This window comes from Lissotriton helveticus, chromosome 2_1 (genome assembly GCF_964261635.1).
Source record: "Lissotriton helveticus chromosome 2_1, aLisHel1.1, whole genome shotgun sequence".
Classification (NCBI taxonomy): domain Eukaryota; kingdom Metazoa; phylum Chordata; class Amphibia; order Caudata; family Salamandridae; genus Lissotriton; species Lissotriton helveticus.
The window spans coordinates 1,928,267,725-1,928,284,914 of record NC_136059.1 but is presented as its reverse complement, the minus strand read 5'-3'; the positions used below and the strand labels follow the sequence as shown (position 1 = coordinate 1,928,284,914).

Genomic DNA, 17,190 nt, shown 5'->3' with positions numbered 1-17,190 from the left:
AGTTGAAGCTGGCAGCTGGATGCCTACGGCACATAGTCTGTCAGCTCAACCGCGAGCCTCAATCTGGCCAAATGCTTTGTATAGTTTTCAAGCATGGCACATATGAGGGCTCCTGGAAGCTATGCGGTGTTGTTCATGGCATACAGAAAAGCCTTGCAAAGAATGCAGCCCTCCATTGTGAAATCTGTAACCGAACTTCACATAAAAAGCTATAGCCTACCGCCAAAGTCAGGGTTGTTAGCAAAAATGTATTTGGAGACCGCTTCCATGGATGTGCTTCCCAGACAGACCCTCCTGCCAGGGATAAATACAGACCGGTCCAGGGATGAGGCGAGATGTGGAGCTGGCTGGCCCAGGGTCTTTGCTCCTCTTAATCCTGCTCTCTCTATCTGTCTCATTGATACCTGGATACAGAACTGGAGGGAGGTGGGGTAAATGAAAATGCAGGATACCCAGTAGTAAGGTGGTAACAGGATCAGGTTTATTCTTAAGGTAAGAGTCACAGGTTACAGGTAAAGTAGGTATGAAGGAAGCCCCACCGGGATCAGCATCCTTGCTGCTCAGCCCACACATTCAACTGACACTCTCTCAAACCATGTACACACCAGCATGCTAATTATGTCACAGTCACTATGGCTGTGCAGCAGGGGACATAATACTAAGAAGAGAATGCATGGCAAAGATGAAGATAGATGGTTATGGTGGGTTTTAGCTCACCTAATCATGCACTGTTCACTTGGTGCTCCGCACCTTAAAAAATAAAATGTTTAACCATATTACACTTGTTTGTGCATTTATTTTACTCTTCTTCTGTGTTGTTTACTGATGTTATTTTCAATATTCATAACAATTTCCTTAAACATTTGTAAATACATTTGCATCAAAAATTATATACAAGACATCATTTTACAGACATTTGTAAATAGGTCCACATTTGTAAATAGACCCAAGTATACCAACTATTGAATCTCAGTTGACATCAGAACTGCCCCTGACGAAGGCACAACTTTGGGTGCCGAAATGCATTGGGCCTATTTACAAATGTGGACCTATTTACAAATGTCTGTAAAATGATGTCTTGTATATAATTTTTGATGCAAATGTATTTACAAATGTTTAGGGAAATTGTTATGAATATTGAAAATAACATTGCATGATTAGGTGAGCTAAAACCCACCATAACCATTCATCAAAGTGTTCAGGAGTGACTCTCCTGATTAATCATAGCACCGTTGGAGGAACTTAAAGTATTCGTTTAAATTCGGAGTGCTCCTCACTACCCCAATTACCATTAAAGATGAAGATAGAACACACCTCCATTCTTTATGGAAGAAAAGACAATATAAACTGGGAGTACAAGATCACCATGGAGTAGAAGCAGGCGCATACATAAAACTGTGCCATAGACTGCGCCGTGCTCGGGATCGTTCCCTGGAGGCTCGACTATGGCAGGAATTATGAAAAATTACTCCAGCCAAAAGTATCAGCAACTCCTGGATTCCAGTTTACAGTTATTAGGAGCAAACGACCTCTGGGAAACAAACCCCACCCACCCGGTGTTAAATATCGCCATTAAAAAAAACTGTTAGACTGTGGTCCTTTCACTCAGACAGGGCAATACTGTCTGAAAGAAAACACGCTTGGGCAGTAATCTCCAATTTTAAACTGGGTGTTCAGCCGCACTATCTATCAAGCACATAAACACTTTATTGAAAACAAAAGTTTTAGTCCTGAGGATGGATGACTGGCCCTTTCTGAAGAACCTTCCTGAATGGCGCCCGCCATGTAGCAGTATTGAATGCAGGTTGTGCGGCTATCATTCTGAAATAATGGAACACATCGTTTGTGCATGCCCTGCATTGCTCACGGCCATATCTACTTTGCCTGTAACCTGTGACTGCTACCTTAAGAATAAACCTGACCCTATGATCACCTTTTTACTGGCTACCCTGCATCTTCATTTACCACAATGGCAATGAGCGAAGAAAGGATCTAGCGTGAAGACTTCAGCGCTACTGCAGGAACAAGAGAGAAGGCCAATGGATCAAATTGGAAGTTCGATCTTGTCGCCAAGCAATAATCGCCGCACTAAATCCTAACAACACCAAGCTAAACATTGGGCTTACGAAATTCATCCACAAAACATCAAGACTACTGGAAGCCACTTCCACAACCAATCTCTCTTCATCTTAGCATGGTGGCCAAGTTAAAAGGCCCGACAATCGAAGTAGAGACTGCATTATCAGAAAACCAGAGCGAGGTCCCCCAGAAGAACATTATTAGCCCATAATGATCCCCTTAACTTTTTAGTAATTTAAAACCCACCTTTTTTAACATCTATTATTGTCATGTTTTACTGTTCGAAACCAATCAATAAAGAGTGTATAAAGGACAATACAAATGCAGATAAGACAGTAATACGCCTCATCCATAAAAATGAAAACTTAGAAAGGAAGTACAAATTCAATCACACAATACATAAAAACAAAAGGACCAGAGAAGAGAACAATGATACAAGGATAAGTCTAACAAATATAAACATCACTCGGGAGAAACACCCACATTCTCCCCCCTTTCACAGACAATAAATAATGGAGGAGCAACAAAAGTGACACCTAATAATCGAGTCACTGAATCCAAAGCATAGTACATGGGTGCAATAAATTTGCCCAATATTAAAGTGCAAAATGTATGGCCCTGCGGGTGCTAGACTTATGCCCCATACACAAGGGTGCAATAAATGTACCCCTACGGGTGCCATACACTTGCCCAATATTAAAGTGCAAAACATATGCCCCTGCGGGTGGAACACCCCAAAAAATGACTCTGTAAGAATGCTTTGAGCGTAATGCAGATGCCCACCACCATGAAACATGAATGTAAGTATGGCTTGGAGTTATAAACAATTTACCCCACAACAGTTAAATGTAAGAAGGGTTTGAGCGTAATGCAAATGCCCATGAATCGTAAACGTAAGTACGGTTTGGGTTGCAAGATCACTGCCCATCACCAAAAGAATACAAATTGATTGAATGTACTAAACATGACCCAGCTCAAGTGAAAGTACAGGCGAAAAACATAACCCCCAAAATAAGTTACAGTATCATTTGCACAAGGTGCCACACTCACACCCTATACCATATGAATCAAAAATAGTACTAAAAAATATGCTAACCTTTTATTACCCACACATGCAGGCAGCACTTTAGCCTAGCAAAATAAATATGCTAACATGGACTTTCACACTCATGCAGATAGCATAATTAATTATTTATTAAATCAAAAATAGCACTCCAAACTATGCTAACATGGCTATTACATACAATCTCAAAATGCCATACATAGAACGTCACTGTTGATAAGTGTAGCCTAGTTGGAAATGAATTGCTATGTTATGGAAGTGCACGAAAAAAGTAAAGTACATGGCAACAGCACTCTGAGCAGCATCAAACAAAAGAAACGGCATTCAAAATAAGCAAAGAGTACCAGGATGTCAAAGCTGTATAAGGAACGCTCACTGTCAGATACATGGAGACCGGTCTCTTCAAAGAATCTTTTACAGTAGAGGGGAAACCACTGGAATACCACGAGGTGTGCTTAACACTGGAAGCTAGTCATACAAAGCAAACAGGGCACAGACCTAGAAATAATGCCTCCGCCTTCAGCCATATTCGGATCCATCTAGCTGAATAACAGACGATCATGTAATCGCTTACTTTACAGCGCGTGTATGAGAAATACATCCCTCTGCCAATTACACGCTGCAAGGCTGTAAACTGCCCGTAGGCCCTGAATACACAGTGCTGAGAGGGCGCACTCTTCGCACCACAGTTGAATGCGGGTTGCCAATCCACGCATGTAAAAGTATGTTAAAGAATAGGGTCCACAGCCTAGAAAAAATACTAAATGAATACAAAATTAAATGTTTTGCTTCTTGAACCTACACATCGAAAAACAATTTTATTTAGTAAAACTAATGAAGACTAGACCAAAAAATTAAAGTTTAAATATTCAGGCAACACAGACTGAAACTCTCCTGAATTTCTTTGCATACCGGGAGTTTTTTCACACTTTAAAATTTTAACATTTTACTTTTGTTTGCAATTTCTGTTGCTAATTAACACGAAACAACCCTTTCCTCTTGTGAAATGTTTGACGGAACCCTTTGGTCACAAAAAACGTTTTAGTCTAGACATAATCACCAAAGTGTACCTTTGGTATGTTCATTCAATATCTTCTGCCTTCCTCGAGGCAGACATTCTCTGTGTCATCCAGGTTTTATGTGGAGAACGTATTCTGACAAATGGGACTCCCTGGTTGGTGGTATGAGGCCTCTTTCCCAAGCAAGTAAGAAGTTACCAACTTTTGAACCTGTGGTTGCAGCAAAAGCAAGATTTCACTCAGTATTACAGAAGAGACTAAATGGGACCGCTTGTAAGTCAAAGACTAAGCAGTCGTAGAGTAACCTTTACCATCTGCCAATTGAGTCGGCTCTAAAGTTTCTTTTAATGTAAACATTTTATGACAAATTGGTGGTGTAGAACTATGGTATTTAGACGTTCTGGCAGAAGGGGAACATGTGCACTCAGTGTAACGAAATAAAGAATGTGTGGTATCATCCTGCTTGTGATAATGGTTTGAGCTCTTTTGAGAGGCTTTGGAATGTTACTGCACTCAGGATTCTATGTGAAGCTCCCTGTGTGGAGTGTTCATCAGAGCGTTCAGGCCGACAGCTGTGGCTGGGGTCTTTTGCTGTACTTCAGAAAATAAACATCACCTGTTTTGTAATTCATCGCTTCCTGTCATTCCAACTTTGTTGATTTCACACTGGTGACGAGGATGGGATGGTCGAACGATTCAACAAGACCATCAAGGAGGGTATCCAACTAGCGAGGGCAAGTGGGTTGTGCTGGAAGGACTAGGTATGGAAACGATTAGAAGACTAACCCCTCATCAAACCACAGGCATGACACATTTCGAATTACGCAAAGCAAGAAAACCCAACTCAAGGCTAGTACCAGGGTGGATGAAGTGGTACAAAGGTTGGACTGGTAACTCTAAAGAGTCACAGTGGCGGGACAGAGAACGTAAGGCCATGATGGATAGGAAAACCAGATTTTATAGATTACATGTAGTCAAAGACAAGGGATTCCAGGTGGGGGATCTGATTAAAGTTAAAGCACCCTCGGGTAGGGCACATTGGTCTGAATTTTCTGAGCCTACCAAAATTGTAAAGTTGTTCAGGAATGCCGTGAAAACACAAGAAGGGAAGATTTGGAACCTGAGGAGGGTGGTGAAGTACAATGCTCCCACAGCGGACACCAACAACCCTTTAAAAAATGAGAGCAGAGTCCAAAGTAGTGTTAGGTCACCAGATCCGGGATGTTCCAGGCAGGCCTACTCCATTCCCAAGGCAAGTTGCAGGAAGGTTTGCCACCCAAAGTATTTGGAACACTATGTTGAAAAATAAATGTAGCCATCATTCACCCTCCCCCATTTGCACTGTTGTTTCCTTTTTAATGGGTAAAGGTGGGGGATGTGGGGTATCTCCCGATGTAGAGTTATTCTGTTTATCCCTCTCACCCCTCCCTTGCTTGTGATAATGGTTTGTGCTCATTTGAGAGGCTTTGGAATGTTACTGCGCTCAGGATTCTATGTGAAGCTCCTTGTGTGGATTGTTCGTCAGAGCGTTCAGGACGACAGCTCTGGCTGGGGTCTTTTGCTGTACTTCAGAAAATAAACATCACCTGTTGGGTAATTCATCGCTTCCTATCATTCCAACTTTGTTGATTTCACAGAATGATCTAGGTGTTCTTTTAGAGCCATTCATAACATGCTGTACAAAGAAAGCAACATGGAGACGAAGCATTTCTTCACAATCAAAGGGCGTGCTTGGAGCACACCTCGCAGTGAGGAGATCTGATAGCTCGGCCTTTCTCCCCGTATCGCAAGCAAGAACCATCCTCTTTAGTAATGCCTAGCTTCTTTTTCCTTGGTGAAATAAACATTCTGCCTGCTGCCTGCACGGGCAGGCAGTATTTCTATGTAACGGGGGCCATAGTGACCAGAAAACCTGCTGAGCTATGTTGCTGTTGTTTGTGTATTTGGTTTGCAACCTCTTGTACATCTATGCCCATAGACATCCATCCCACATTCACATTAATAGCAAAATAGGAAGGAGTTCTCATTAGTTGAATATCAGTTCATTGACAGCTATTTAAAGTCGATTCGTAATCTAATCTGTAAATGTGCATTACCTCATTTCTAACCACATTAGGGGGGTGATTGGGCAGTAACATTTAAGAAAGATTTAGTGTCCCAAGGATACCCACAACATTTTCCCTGAACGATCTCTACGCAGATTCGGTAGTCAGCGGTTGCAGTACGCAAATGCAGATGCCAGACTTGGTATGGTGCTGATTGGCATACTAACATTGAGGTTTAGGCAGCAGCATCTAAAGTGACTTTCTACAACTAAAGTTTTGGCCACTGCAGCATGCAATAGAAAATGTATCTTTGTAGGTCCAGCCCCAGTAGGGGATGGCAATCAGAACTGTTGCTGCCTTGTATGCCTTAGTGAATTTACTGCATTATCTTTGTGAAACTGAAGCTCGCCCATAATTAATTGTAGGTTAATTTTGCTTGCAACTTTGCTTGACATCATGCAAGTGTATTGAGTACTGCGGGAGTAGAGTAAATTATCAAGGCTGTATTCAAAGTGCAGGAATGAGGTTAGCCTTCAAAAGAGCCCAAAGTGGGAAGATCTAGCACAAAACCTAATGTCATCAGACAGTAGCGGCTGGTCTCGCAGCAGAATGGCGAAGCGGGGGAGGGGTATGGAGTGGGGGGGTGGGTGGATAACAAAATAAACAAAAAAAAGAAAATAACTTACATGCTCCTCACCAATATCCACCCTGCTGCTCTTTTTGTTTCTGCTGTATACGTGCTAAGGCTCCAAAGACTACAGCCAATCCCATTGCTTCTTTCATGCCAGCATGAGAGAAGCGTTGGTATTGGCCTGAGCGAGCTTGTTTTCCACTCCAAAGGGGACTTGGAGCCTACGCCTGCTTTTCTCTTCACCCAGCAATGCAACTGGGGTCTGGGAGATGTCAATGCGCATGACAGTTTGGCTTTCCTAAGACAGCCCAGCACTCCCCTTTCGTGCCTGGCATGGCCCGCCCCAAAAGACTTGGCTCCATCTAGACATTCTAGAGGAAAAATAAAATTATAATAATACTGTTATCATCATTTTATTTGGTTTTTCTCTCAGCTGGCCAGCAGGGAAGGTGACTCTCCTCCACCACTGCGGAGGAGCCACCGCTGGACTAAGATTTACAATTCTTGAGAAGTAGTGTGAGGGTGTTTCGAACTGAGCTGGGATCTGGAGCATGTCCTTTTAATACACTCTTTCAAAATATTTTCTACGCATAGTCTGATTACGTATTACCAGTGCCACAGGATTTATCCGGCAGGGGAGGACAAATGTATGCATTAGAGTTAACTAAATAACGTTGCAAAAAGCTAATTATTTGGTATAGTTCACCATATTCTGTGAAAGTATTATTATTATTTTTTGGGGGGTGGTTATGGTAACACTATATGGGGAAAGATTTTACCTTAACTTTTCCAGTTTAATAACCAAATACAGAAGTAGGCAACTGAAAATAATCAGTCAACTTTAGAGACAATAGCATTCCACTGCATTAGGAACGTGTGTCACAACGTTTTTCGTAACTTTTGATCTGTTTGAACTAGAAATAATTTTGTTTATCATCTGCAGATTATGTAGCAGATGATGGACGAGGTGAAAAATGTTGGAAATCCACAATTATGTGAAAAATGCAGCTGTCACAGAATCGCACAATTCCACCAGTGGCTCTACTCAACATAAAATATATAGATATAAATATTGGCTTGCATATTTATAGCGCTTTCTTGCTGGCTGCAACCTCTTAGCGCTATAAATACAAAGGCAACTATTTCTCACTGCGCCATCTAGGATTCAATTCTGTTGTCACACATAGATATCAGCAGTGATCGATCACATTAGAAACATCAAATTACTGAAATCCTAGACCTCCTGGCCCCGCTTAAGCTCAAAAACCAAAGAACCGTCCCTTCCAAATCATGGTTTAATACGGAGCTTAACAATGAAAGACGCTCACTGAGACAGACTGAAAGAACATGGAGACTGCACCCTTCCCCCTTGCACCTAGCTCGCCTCAGACTTGCAAGATCCTCTTACAAAAAACACATCCTTAAACTAAAAGCATCCTTTTTCAGAACACAACTTGACCAAGCCAAAAACAGACCCATAGAACTGTTCAACATTGTTCGCAATCAAACCTCAGCTGCTCCGCCTGTACTTATGGCCTCGACGACCAGATGCGAAGAAATAGCCCTCTTTTTCTCTGAAAAAATTACAAAAATAGAGCAATCCTTCCTGCCGACTCTGACCCCTACCTCCATACTACACATCCCCCCTACCGCACCTGCTTCCTGCCCACTCCCACCGGCCCCCTCCACGACCCTCCATAATACTGATCTCACTCCCCCCGTTTCCCTCCACTCTCCAAGATTCTAATCCCCCCAACACTCACCCTAAAAATAACGCCGCTTGGCATAATTTCCAGCCAGTCACTGAAAGAGATGTCTTTGACATCATTGCAAAACTTAAACCCTCCTCCCACACTAAAGACCCCCTCCCTTCTAAACTTGTCCAAAACCTCAAACATATCATCACACCTGCCTGGACCTCGATCATTAACACCTCCCTAGCCACCGGCTGTGTCCCCACCTCCCTTCAACTGGGACAAATCACCCCCATTCTTAAAAACCCTATGGCTGGCCCTAATGACCTCAACAACCTCCGTCCTATCTCCAACTTGCCCCTCCTCTCGAAAGCCCTTGAAAAATGTGTCCTTTTTCAGCTTGACAGACACATTGAACTTTTTAACTTACTTGACCCTCTTCAATCTGGCTTCAGGAAAGGCTGCAGCACCGAAACCGCCATGCTTAACATTATAGATGACATTCACCACTCCCTCGACAATGGCGAATCTAGCCTACTGATCCTCCTCGATCTCTCCGCAGCGTTCGATACCGTTAACCACTCTGTTCTTCTCAAAGTCCTTAAAGAACGATTCGACCTTAATGGCATGACTCATAATTGGTTTGTCTCATACCTGCAGCACCGCGCTCAGCAAATTAAAATCCACAATTGCCTTTCGAACCCCTCCCCCATCTCTCTAGGAGTTCCACAAGGATCCATACTATCTCCCTCTCTCTTTAACCTCTTCATGGAACCTCTCACCCTCATTCTCAAACAAGCAGGGATTAACTATCACCTCTACGCTGACGATACACAACTCTACCATAAGATAAAAACCCATGCTGACATCCTCCACCTCAACAACACCCTCATCAAAATTCAAGCCTGGTTCCACTCGAACCATCTCAAACTTAACCCCAAAAAAACTGAAATTATTCTTTTCTCCCCAAAAAACAACCAGCTCCCCATTCAAAAGTGGATCACAGACCTTAACGCCCTCAACTGCTCCCTGTCCCTAGCCACCTCAGTCAAATCCTTGGGCATCTCCCTTGACAACCGCCTAACACTCAACGTTCACATCAACAACTCTGCCAAAGGAGCCCTCCTTACCCTCTGTAACCTTTAGAAAATTAAGCCCTTCATCCCAATTGATGACTTTAAACTGGCAGTCCAATCGCTTGCTATATCGCGCATTGATTACGGCAATGCCATCCTCACCGGAATTCCAAAACCCACCTGGCACCTCTTAAATCTGTGCTCAACCTCGCGGCTAGGCTTATCACGGACTGTAAACGATTTGACCACATCTCTCCCGCCCTTAAATCCCTTAAATGGCTCCCCATTGAAGGTAGATCCACATATAAAACCGCCTGCATTACGCACAAAATCCTCCACCAAAACACACCGACATACCTCTCCAATAAACTGACCAAAGCAGGCTGCACGCAATCACTGAGAAGCTCCAACACCCTCCTACTTATCCCCCCCCTTCAGAAAAAGAATTCCACTCAGTCACGCTCCTTTTCAGGCAATGCCCCACTTATTTGGAATGCCCTCCCTAAAGACCTCCGCTGTAACCAGTCCTACCCCAGCTTCAAAAAAGAACTCAAACTTCTTCTCCTTAATAAATACTGGGGTTTCTAATCCCTCCCTGGTAGCCTCGCCCCTCTGCATCACCCCACCTATCTGCTCTGCATATGACTTGTGACCACCCGCCTGGCCAACTCCCTTTCCTTCTATCTGATCACCTTACCTCCCCTCCTCATGACCGTCAGTTCTCTTGCATGTTTTTTTGTATACCTAAGTGAGGCTTCCCGCCAAACTGTGATCGCTATTTTGTATGACTCATAGTGTCTAGCAATTGTTTTTACTTTTTTATCTAGATGTCATGTATCCTATGTGGACTTGCTCTTTTATTATTCCATTGTCTGTGCTTATACACACTGTACCTGTATGGAAACACCTTGTAAAGCGCTCTGATACTCCTGGGTCCAGCCAGCGCTATATAAAACCTCTTAAATAAATAAAAAATAAAAAAATTAGCCAACAGAGGTTTCAGAACCCTAAAGAGTACATTTTCTACAGATTAGTTAACTTACATTTAATTTTCATTAACGTTACAAGGAAAATAATGAAATAGCTGCAGAACATTTTACTCTTTTTAGCCACATCTTTGACCGCGCCCCTCCACTCACTGACCCCCCCATCTCCATGGCACATTGGATCACAAATCGCCTACTTTTTTTCAGCTATTCAATTGTTGCATCACTGCTGTCCATGCAGACATAGATGAATACAGAGTCCATTTGGCAAATGAATCTGAAAGACGTAGGAATCCACAAAAGTCAATAATACGTTTCAGATAAACGCAGACAGGACATGTGAATGTTGCCAGGAGCTGTAAGTTTAGCTTGAAATGTTCCCTGCACTTTTCCTTAGCAGGACAGATAGTGCAAGTCTTTGTATTTGAATTTGAATTTAAAATTATTTATAAAGCGCACGTACACCAGCGGTTTCATGGCGCTACAAGTAACAGAAGATCTGGGGGGAAGGAGAGACAAACTGCTAGTGGATCAGTTGAAGGACTTTGTGAAAAGATGAGCCTTGAGCTGCTTTCGGAATTGTGGGTATAGGTTTAAGGCTCTAAGCTCAAGAGGCAGGGAGTTCCAGAGGAGGGGGGCAAGGGTCGCAAATTTCGAACCTCCCCATTTCTTTCTCCGGAACCGAGGGACTGTAAGAAGGGACAGGGTGGATGAACGTAGTTCCCTGGTGGGAACGTAAGGGGTGATCTCAGATGAGATGAAAGCCGGTGCCGTGCCCAGTCGAGCTTGAAAGACAATGGAGGCAAGCTTAAACTGGACACGGGCACGAACAGGGAGCCAATGGAGAGACTTTAGGAGGGGAGTGGTGTGGTGGGACTTCGGGAGTTTGAACACCAGGCGCGCCGCCTGGTTTTGGATTTGCTGCAGAAGCCGTAGGCTATATGCAGGTATACCTGCATATAGGGCGTTGCCGTAATCCAGGCGGGAGACAACCATAGCCAGGGTGATTAATTTGAGGGCAGCGAAAGTAAAGAAACGGGACACCCTGCGTATAGTACGCAGTGCAAGGAAAGACGAAGAAACTACAGAGCTAACCTGGGAGTAAAGGGTGAGTTGAGAATTAAGTTTAATGCCTAATGTTTTGACTGAGGTAGGGGGGGTAGGAGGAGAACCTAGGGAGGGGGGCCAAAATGAAGAAGACCAGGGGCTGGATGAACCACCCGTCAACACCAGCTCAGTCTTGTCTGGGTTGAGTTTCAGATGGTTGTGGTTCATCCAGTCCCGGATGTGAATCATAATAGATTGGAAATTAAGAACAGAAGAAGGAGAAGAAGACAGATTAAAGAGAAGCTGGAGGTCGTCCGCATAATTAAACACGGCGACCTCCATTTGTTGCAGTGAGAAAATAAGAGGGGCAATATAAAGGTTAAACAAAAGAGGGGAAAGGGAAGAGCCTTGGGGGACCTCGCACTGAACTTTCCGAACGTCCGCAGTAAAGTCACCCAGGCGAACTGCCTGGGTGCGGTCCCTCAGGAAGGAGGATAACCAGACCAGTGCGGTGCCCCCGATCCCCGCCGCCTCGACACGGGAAAGTAAGATGGTATGATCCACCGTGTCAAAAGCGGCTGAGAGATCGAGGAGGACCAAAGCCTGGGGCTGGTTGGTGTCCATTCCCTCCCTGAGGTTGTCCAGGACCGAGAGGACTACGGACTCCGTGGAGTGTGCGGGGCAGAATCCGGCTTGGCGGGGGGCGAGTGCTCCGTGCTTCTCTACAAAGGAGCTCAGAGCGCAGGTGACATGGCGCTCGAGCACCTTTGCCAGAAATGGCAGGAGGGAGATGGGACGGAAATTGGCAGGGGTAGAGGGGTCCGCGCCCGGCTTTTTCAAAAAAGGTACAATTACCGCTGATTTGAGTGGGTTAGGTGCCACGCCTTGGGAAAGAGAACTGTTGAGGAAGTGAAGGGGGGGGTCTGGACAAGTGGTAAAAATATGACGGAGAATATGAGCAGGACAGGGATCTAATGGGGAGCCAGATTTGACAAGGGGTATTATGGAGGTGAGAGATTCCTTGGTCAGAGGGGGGAGGGTGGTGAGTAGTCCCTTGGGAGGGGGGCACTGGGGGTCCACAAAAGTTGGGGAGGGGGGGATATTGGCCTTGATAGTGGCTATTTTCTGAATGAAATAGTTATTAAGAGAATGACAGAGTTCCATGGAAGGGGCGGGCTTTAAAGATGTTCTGTAGGCGCAAAAGTGATGGTAACTCAGTAGCCGCACCTTCAGTCAGCTGTACCCTTGTTTAAATGACCTGGTCTGTGGACTGCATGATAGAAATAGACACCGGTGGGGCTACAGGCACATTTTCCATGACCTCTTCATTATTAGTTTCTCTTAGTTTCTTGTATTGGTTCAATTGCCCTTTAGTTACAATATCTTCTCTCTTGTTCCTGCAGTAGCGCTGAAGTCTTCACTCTAGATCCTTTCTCCGCTCATTGCCATTGTGGTAAATGAAGATGCAGGGTAGCCAGTAATAGGGTGATCATAGGGTCAGGTTTATTCTTGAGGTAGGAGTCACAGGTTACAGGTAAAGTAGATATGAAGGAAGTCCCACCGGGATCAGCATCCTTGCTGCTCAGTTCACACATTCAACTGACACTCTCTCAAACCATGTACACACCAGCATGCTAATTACGTCACAGTCACTATGGCTGTACAGCAGGGGACATAATACTAAGAGGAGAATGCATGGCAAAGATGAAGATACAACGCAAGGCTATAGAAATGGAGAGGACCAAAGGAAAATGGGACATCTACCTCCTGCTCCCACACCACTGTTATTCTGGAGGCAACACTTTTGGAATGGAAATGTGCACCTAGCAGACGGAAATGTGAAGAATATGGCATGGAAGTGCACCTAACAGGGGCATTGTAATACTGCCATGGAAATATCGACCTAATGGGTATTATGATACTGTCATGGCAAGGTGTACCTACCTGAGGCACATGTGAGGAACCTATAAAAGCACTGTAGCAAATATGCGTGTCCTCATGCTTGCATGTAATAAGCTTCTTAACTTTCATAATGTGGAATAACAATATTAACCTTTATTTAGCAAATGAGAACTACCTGGCATGGCACCATATTGAATTGTACCATTATTCTGGCATCGAAATGTTTTCTTACCTGAGGTAATTTGCCATTGCTGATTTTAGCATTTGTCCCTTTGGATATGCATTGATAACAAAACTTTAGTTTCTCATTAATTTGTGTAAATGTTGGATTTTTTTTCTATAGTTTTTTTGTCAACCTATATGAAAGTAAAGTTCAATATGTGTGTAAGCAAAAGGAGCTGCACAAAAGGAAGGTGCAGCCAGGGTTATGCTTGAGGTCTTACTATTGTCCGTACAGGAAGCTTCGAAACCACTTTTTTTTTCATAAAGCAAGAGGTGAATTGCTCCAACTGGTTCTAATGTAGAAGGGCAGGTTTGAAAAGAAGCCCATGCTCCCTCCACCCCATTTCATTATCTAGTGCACCACTCGTGATCATACATATTCTCCGGTTCTATTTTCCTCCCTCTTTTGGGTACGAGGCGTTTTAAGGATTTGCAAATATTCTTACATTCTCAATAATTTGTAGCCTGCTTTTTAAAATGTAAAGCAAAGCACTCTAGGAAATGTTTTGCATTACTAGGTACTGTCTTTTTTCGTTTTTGCTCATATCACGTGTCTCCACTTTACAGCTAGAAGACGACATTGTAGCCAAACCTCAGTATTTCCAGTCAATAAAAACCTTTGCTCTGCAGCAGCCGTCTGACGAGTGGCTTTTTCTAGAATTTTCGCAGCTCGGTTTTATAGGTAAGCTAAAATTCGTTCCTGTTTATTAATGTATTGTTATATGGTATTATTTTGTTCTTTGGATTCATTTACATCTAAAAGAAAATCCTTATGCTTGATAAGTATTCTCTTCATTTTGATCAGCGTGACAGGTGCTTTAATTTAGAAACGTTAATATTCTCCTAATGCAAGGAGGCCCTTTAGCACTTTGTATTTTGCAAGGAGAGAAAGAGCTGCCGCAGTTATTCACAACTTGCTGAATTGCAGTATCGATCCAATTGGTAGTCCCATGGGAGAATGCCAAGTCAATCAGTCCCTTCTTGGTGGTTGTGTTGTTTCTTTTAGGTGTTGGCTAGAGTGTGGTAAATGCAGACCTTTGTCAAAATTAGTGGCTAACCCATTTATTTGACCTGTTATCATTGGCGTGTTTTTCCCCAGTTTTTTTCTTTCAAGCCTCCTGTTTTTGCTGTCTTAGTTTTTGCTGGTTTTAGGACTCTACACTTTTTACCACTACAAACCAGTGCTAAAGTGCTTGTGCTTATGTCTTTAAAGGGGTAACATTGGCTAACATCTAGTTGGCACAGCTATTTACGTACACGTCCCTAATGTGTATTTCAGGCATCCAGGGCCTGCAAACTAAATACTACTAGTAGGCTTACAGTAATAATTGTGCCACCCACATAAGTAGCCTTGAAAACATTTCGCAGGTCTGCCATTGCAGCCTGTGTGTTCAGTTTTAAACTGCCATTTTTACTTGGCAAGATAAAACTTTTGCCAGGTTTAAACCTTAATTTCTGTTACATGGAAACCGCCTCTAGATTAGGCCCTAAGCAGCCCAGAGGGCAGGGAGCAGTGTATTTAAAAAAGGTGGGCAAGTGTCTTTAAGTTTACATGTCCTGGGAGTGAAAAAGACTTAAATTAGTTTTTCACCACTGCAACGCATAAAGTTTAAAAAAAAGTAATTGTGGTTTTTATTAAAGATGCCACTGACATAATGCCATAGAAGCACAAACCTATAAGCAATTGCATGACATAAACATCAAAATAAGGCTTGTTTTCAACATCAAAAAAAGGAAAGGAAGGGCAATAGGAGGTACAAAAAATGTTATATACTGTGTGTGCTTGACCCTTCTCGTACCCCTGGAATGCATGCGTTTCAATCCCGCTTTAGGCACCGTTGGTGTTTTAAGGAAGAGCGATTCCGCCTCTTCATTCAGATACTGACTGCAATGCGAGGCTGATGCTTGCGGTCCCTCTTGGATTGCCACGTGTGGAGCAGGCATTGCCTCCAGCTTTAGCGATCACCCTTCTGGTTCAGACCTCCTGCAGAACCACTATTCATCACACTTCAGGTCATACAAAAGCTGCAATAATTTATCCGCTTTGAAGAGTTCCTATTCTGATTACTTTACAATACGGGAAACAGCTTATCCAGCTGACCATGAAACGACAAGTCAGCACAGTCGCCTGCTTCTGCTTCAACATCCTCCGCATGCTCAGCACAATATTCAGATAGGTCCCAATCAATGCCAAAAAATCTGTCACATAGGCCCTCGTCACCAGCCGCATCGACTATGGCAATGCTTTCTATGCTGGAATCCCCACCCAGCTCCTCCAAAAGACTCTAGACCATACAAAATGCCACAGCCAGACTCATTAAGGACCTCCTCAAACGGACTCACATGACTCCACACCTCAGAAACCTCCACTCACTCCCCATTCAGATGAGATGCCAGTTCAGGATCCTCACTCATGCCTACAAAGTTCTGCACGACCAAGGACCATCCTACATCAACCACTGACTGAACTTCCATCAGCCCTCAAATAGCTTGCCCCATTCCCCTTCCTCACACCCCCTGCATCCGACAAAGCCAGTGCGGTGGCTGCTCTTTCTCCTACATTGCCGCCAAGACCTGGAACAACCTGCTCCCCCCACCTTACGACAGCACCCTCCCTGGCGGACTTTAGGAAGTTACTCAAGACCTGACTTTTTGACTGAGAAACGACACCCTCAGTGCCCAAATACCCTTAGGGGGGACTGTGCTGCGCTTTAAAAATGACTGGTTGATTGAATTATCGAAACTGTCACTCCTCTATCAGCTTCAATACTTCCCCATTCCTGATTGTGGGCAGTCCGTGTCTAATCTCTCAAGGGTACATCTTTACCAATTGATTGTGGCGTTTTTCCCTGTATGGCTGATATTAATTCTGGCACATTCATGCTTTTCTCTTTTTTTTTAAAATTTACTCATACTGGATACCCCGAGTAAGTAACTTTTTAGTTTCCTTTTTGAGCACTTTCTAAATCCAATTCGCAGTCCAGAAGGAAACGATTAAGGTAGTGTCACATGGTCAGGATAGGACCGGTAATGAACACCATCATTTACGTGCTCATGTTTCTTAAGTTTCCTTCTCTGTACACACAATGACCTTTGAGATACATTTGCATACATGATAATGCAGGATAACATTCTCAGAATTGGCATTGCTTACATTTCTACTTCGTAGGCACACTATCACGACACCTTGAACATTCAGTACAAGATATAAAGTTACCTGCGGAAATGTAGTTATTGACCGATAGACGACAATGCTATCCAATTGGTATAAATAATTTTGCCCGAACAGAGGTTGCGACATGGCCGCATGGGTGCTCTTTGTTATTTAAACAGAACCACTTCCTTGTTTGGGGAGAGTAGTACTCATCTCACACTGTGAGGTCACCACATGCCGGAATTCCAGCTCAGCTCATTCCGGTTTGCCGA

The 17,190-nt window shown here is 43.6% G+C and overlaps 1 protein-coding gene across 1 annotated transcript in view; it reads left to right on the top strand.

Moving 5' to 3' along the window:
• MGAT4D (MGAT4 family member D) overlaps positions 1–17,190 on the top strand; it is a 707,335-nt gene that overhangs the window by 520,746 nt on the left and 169,399 nt on the right. Inside the window, exon 8 of the mRNA XM_078676855.1 lies at positions 14,332–14,446. Coding sequence (XP_078532981.1) covers positions 14,332–14,446 — 115 coding nt within the window. The remainder of the gene's footprint in view (positions 1–14,331; positions 14,447–17,190) is intronic.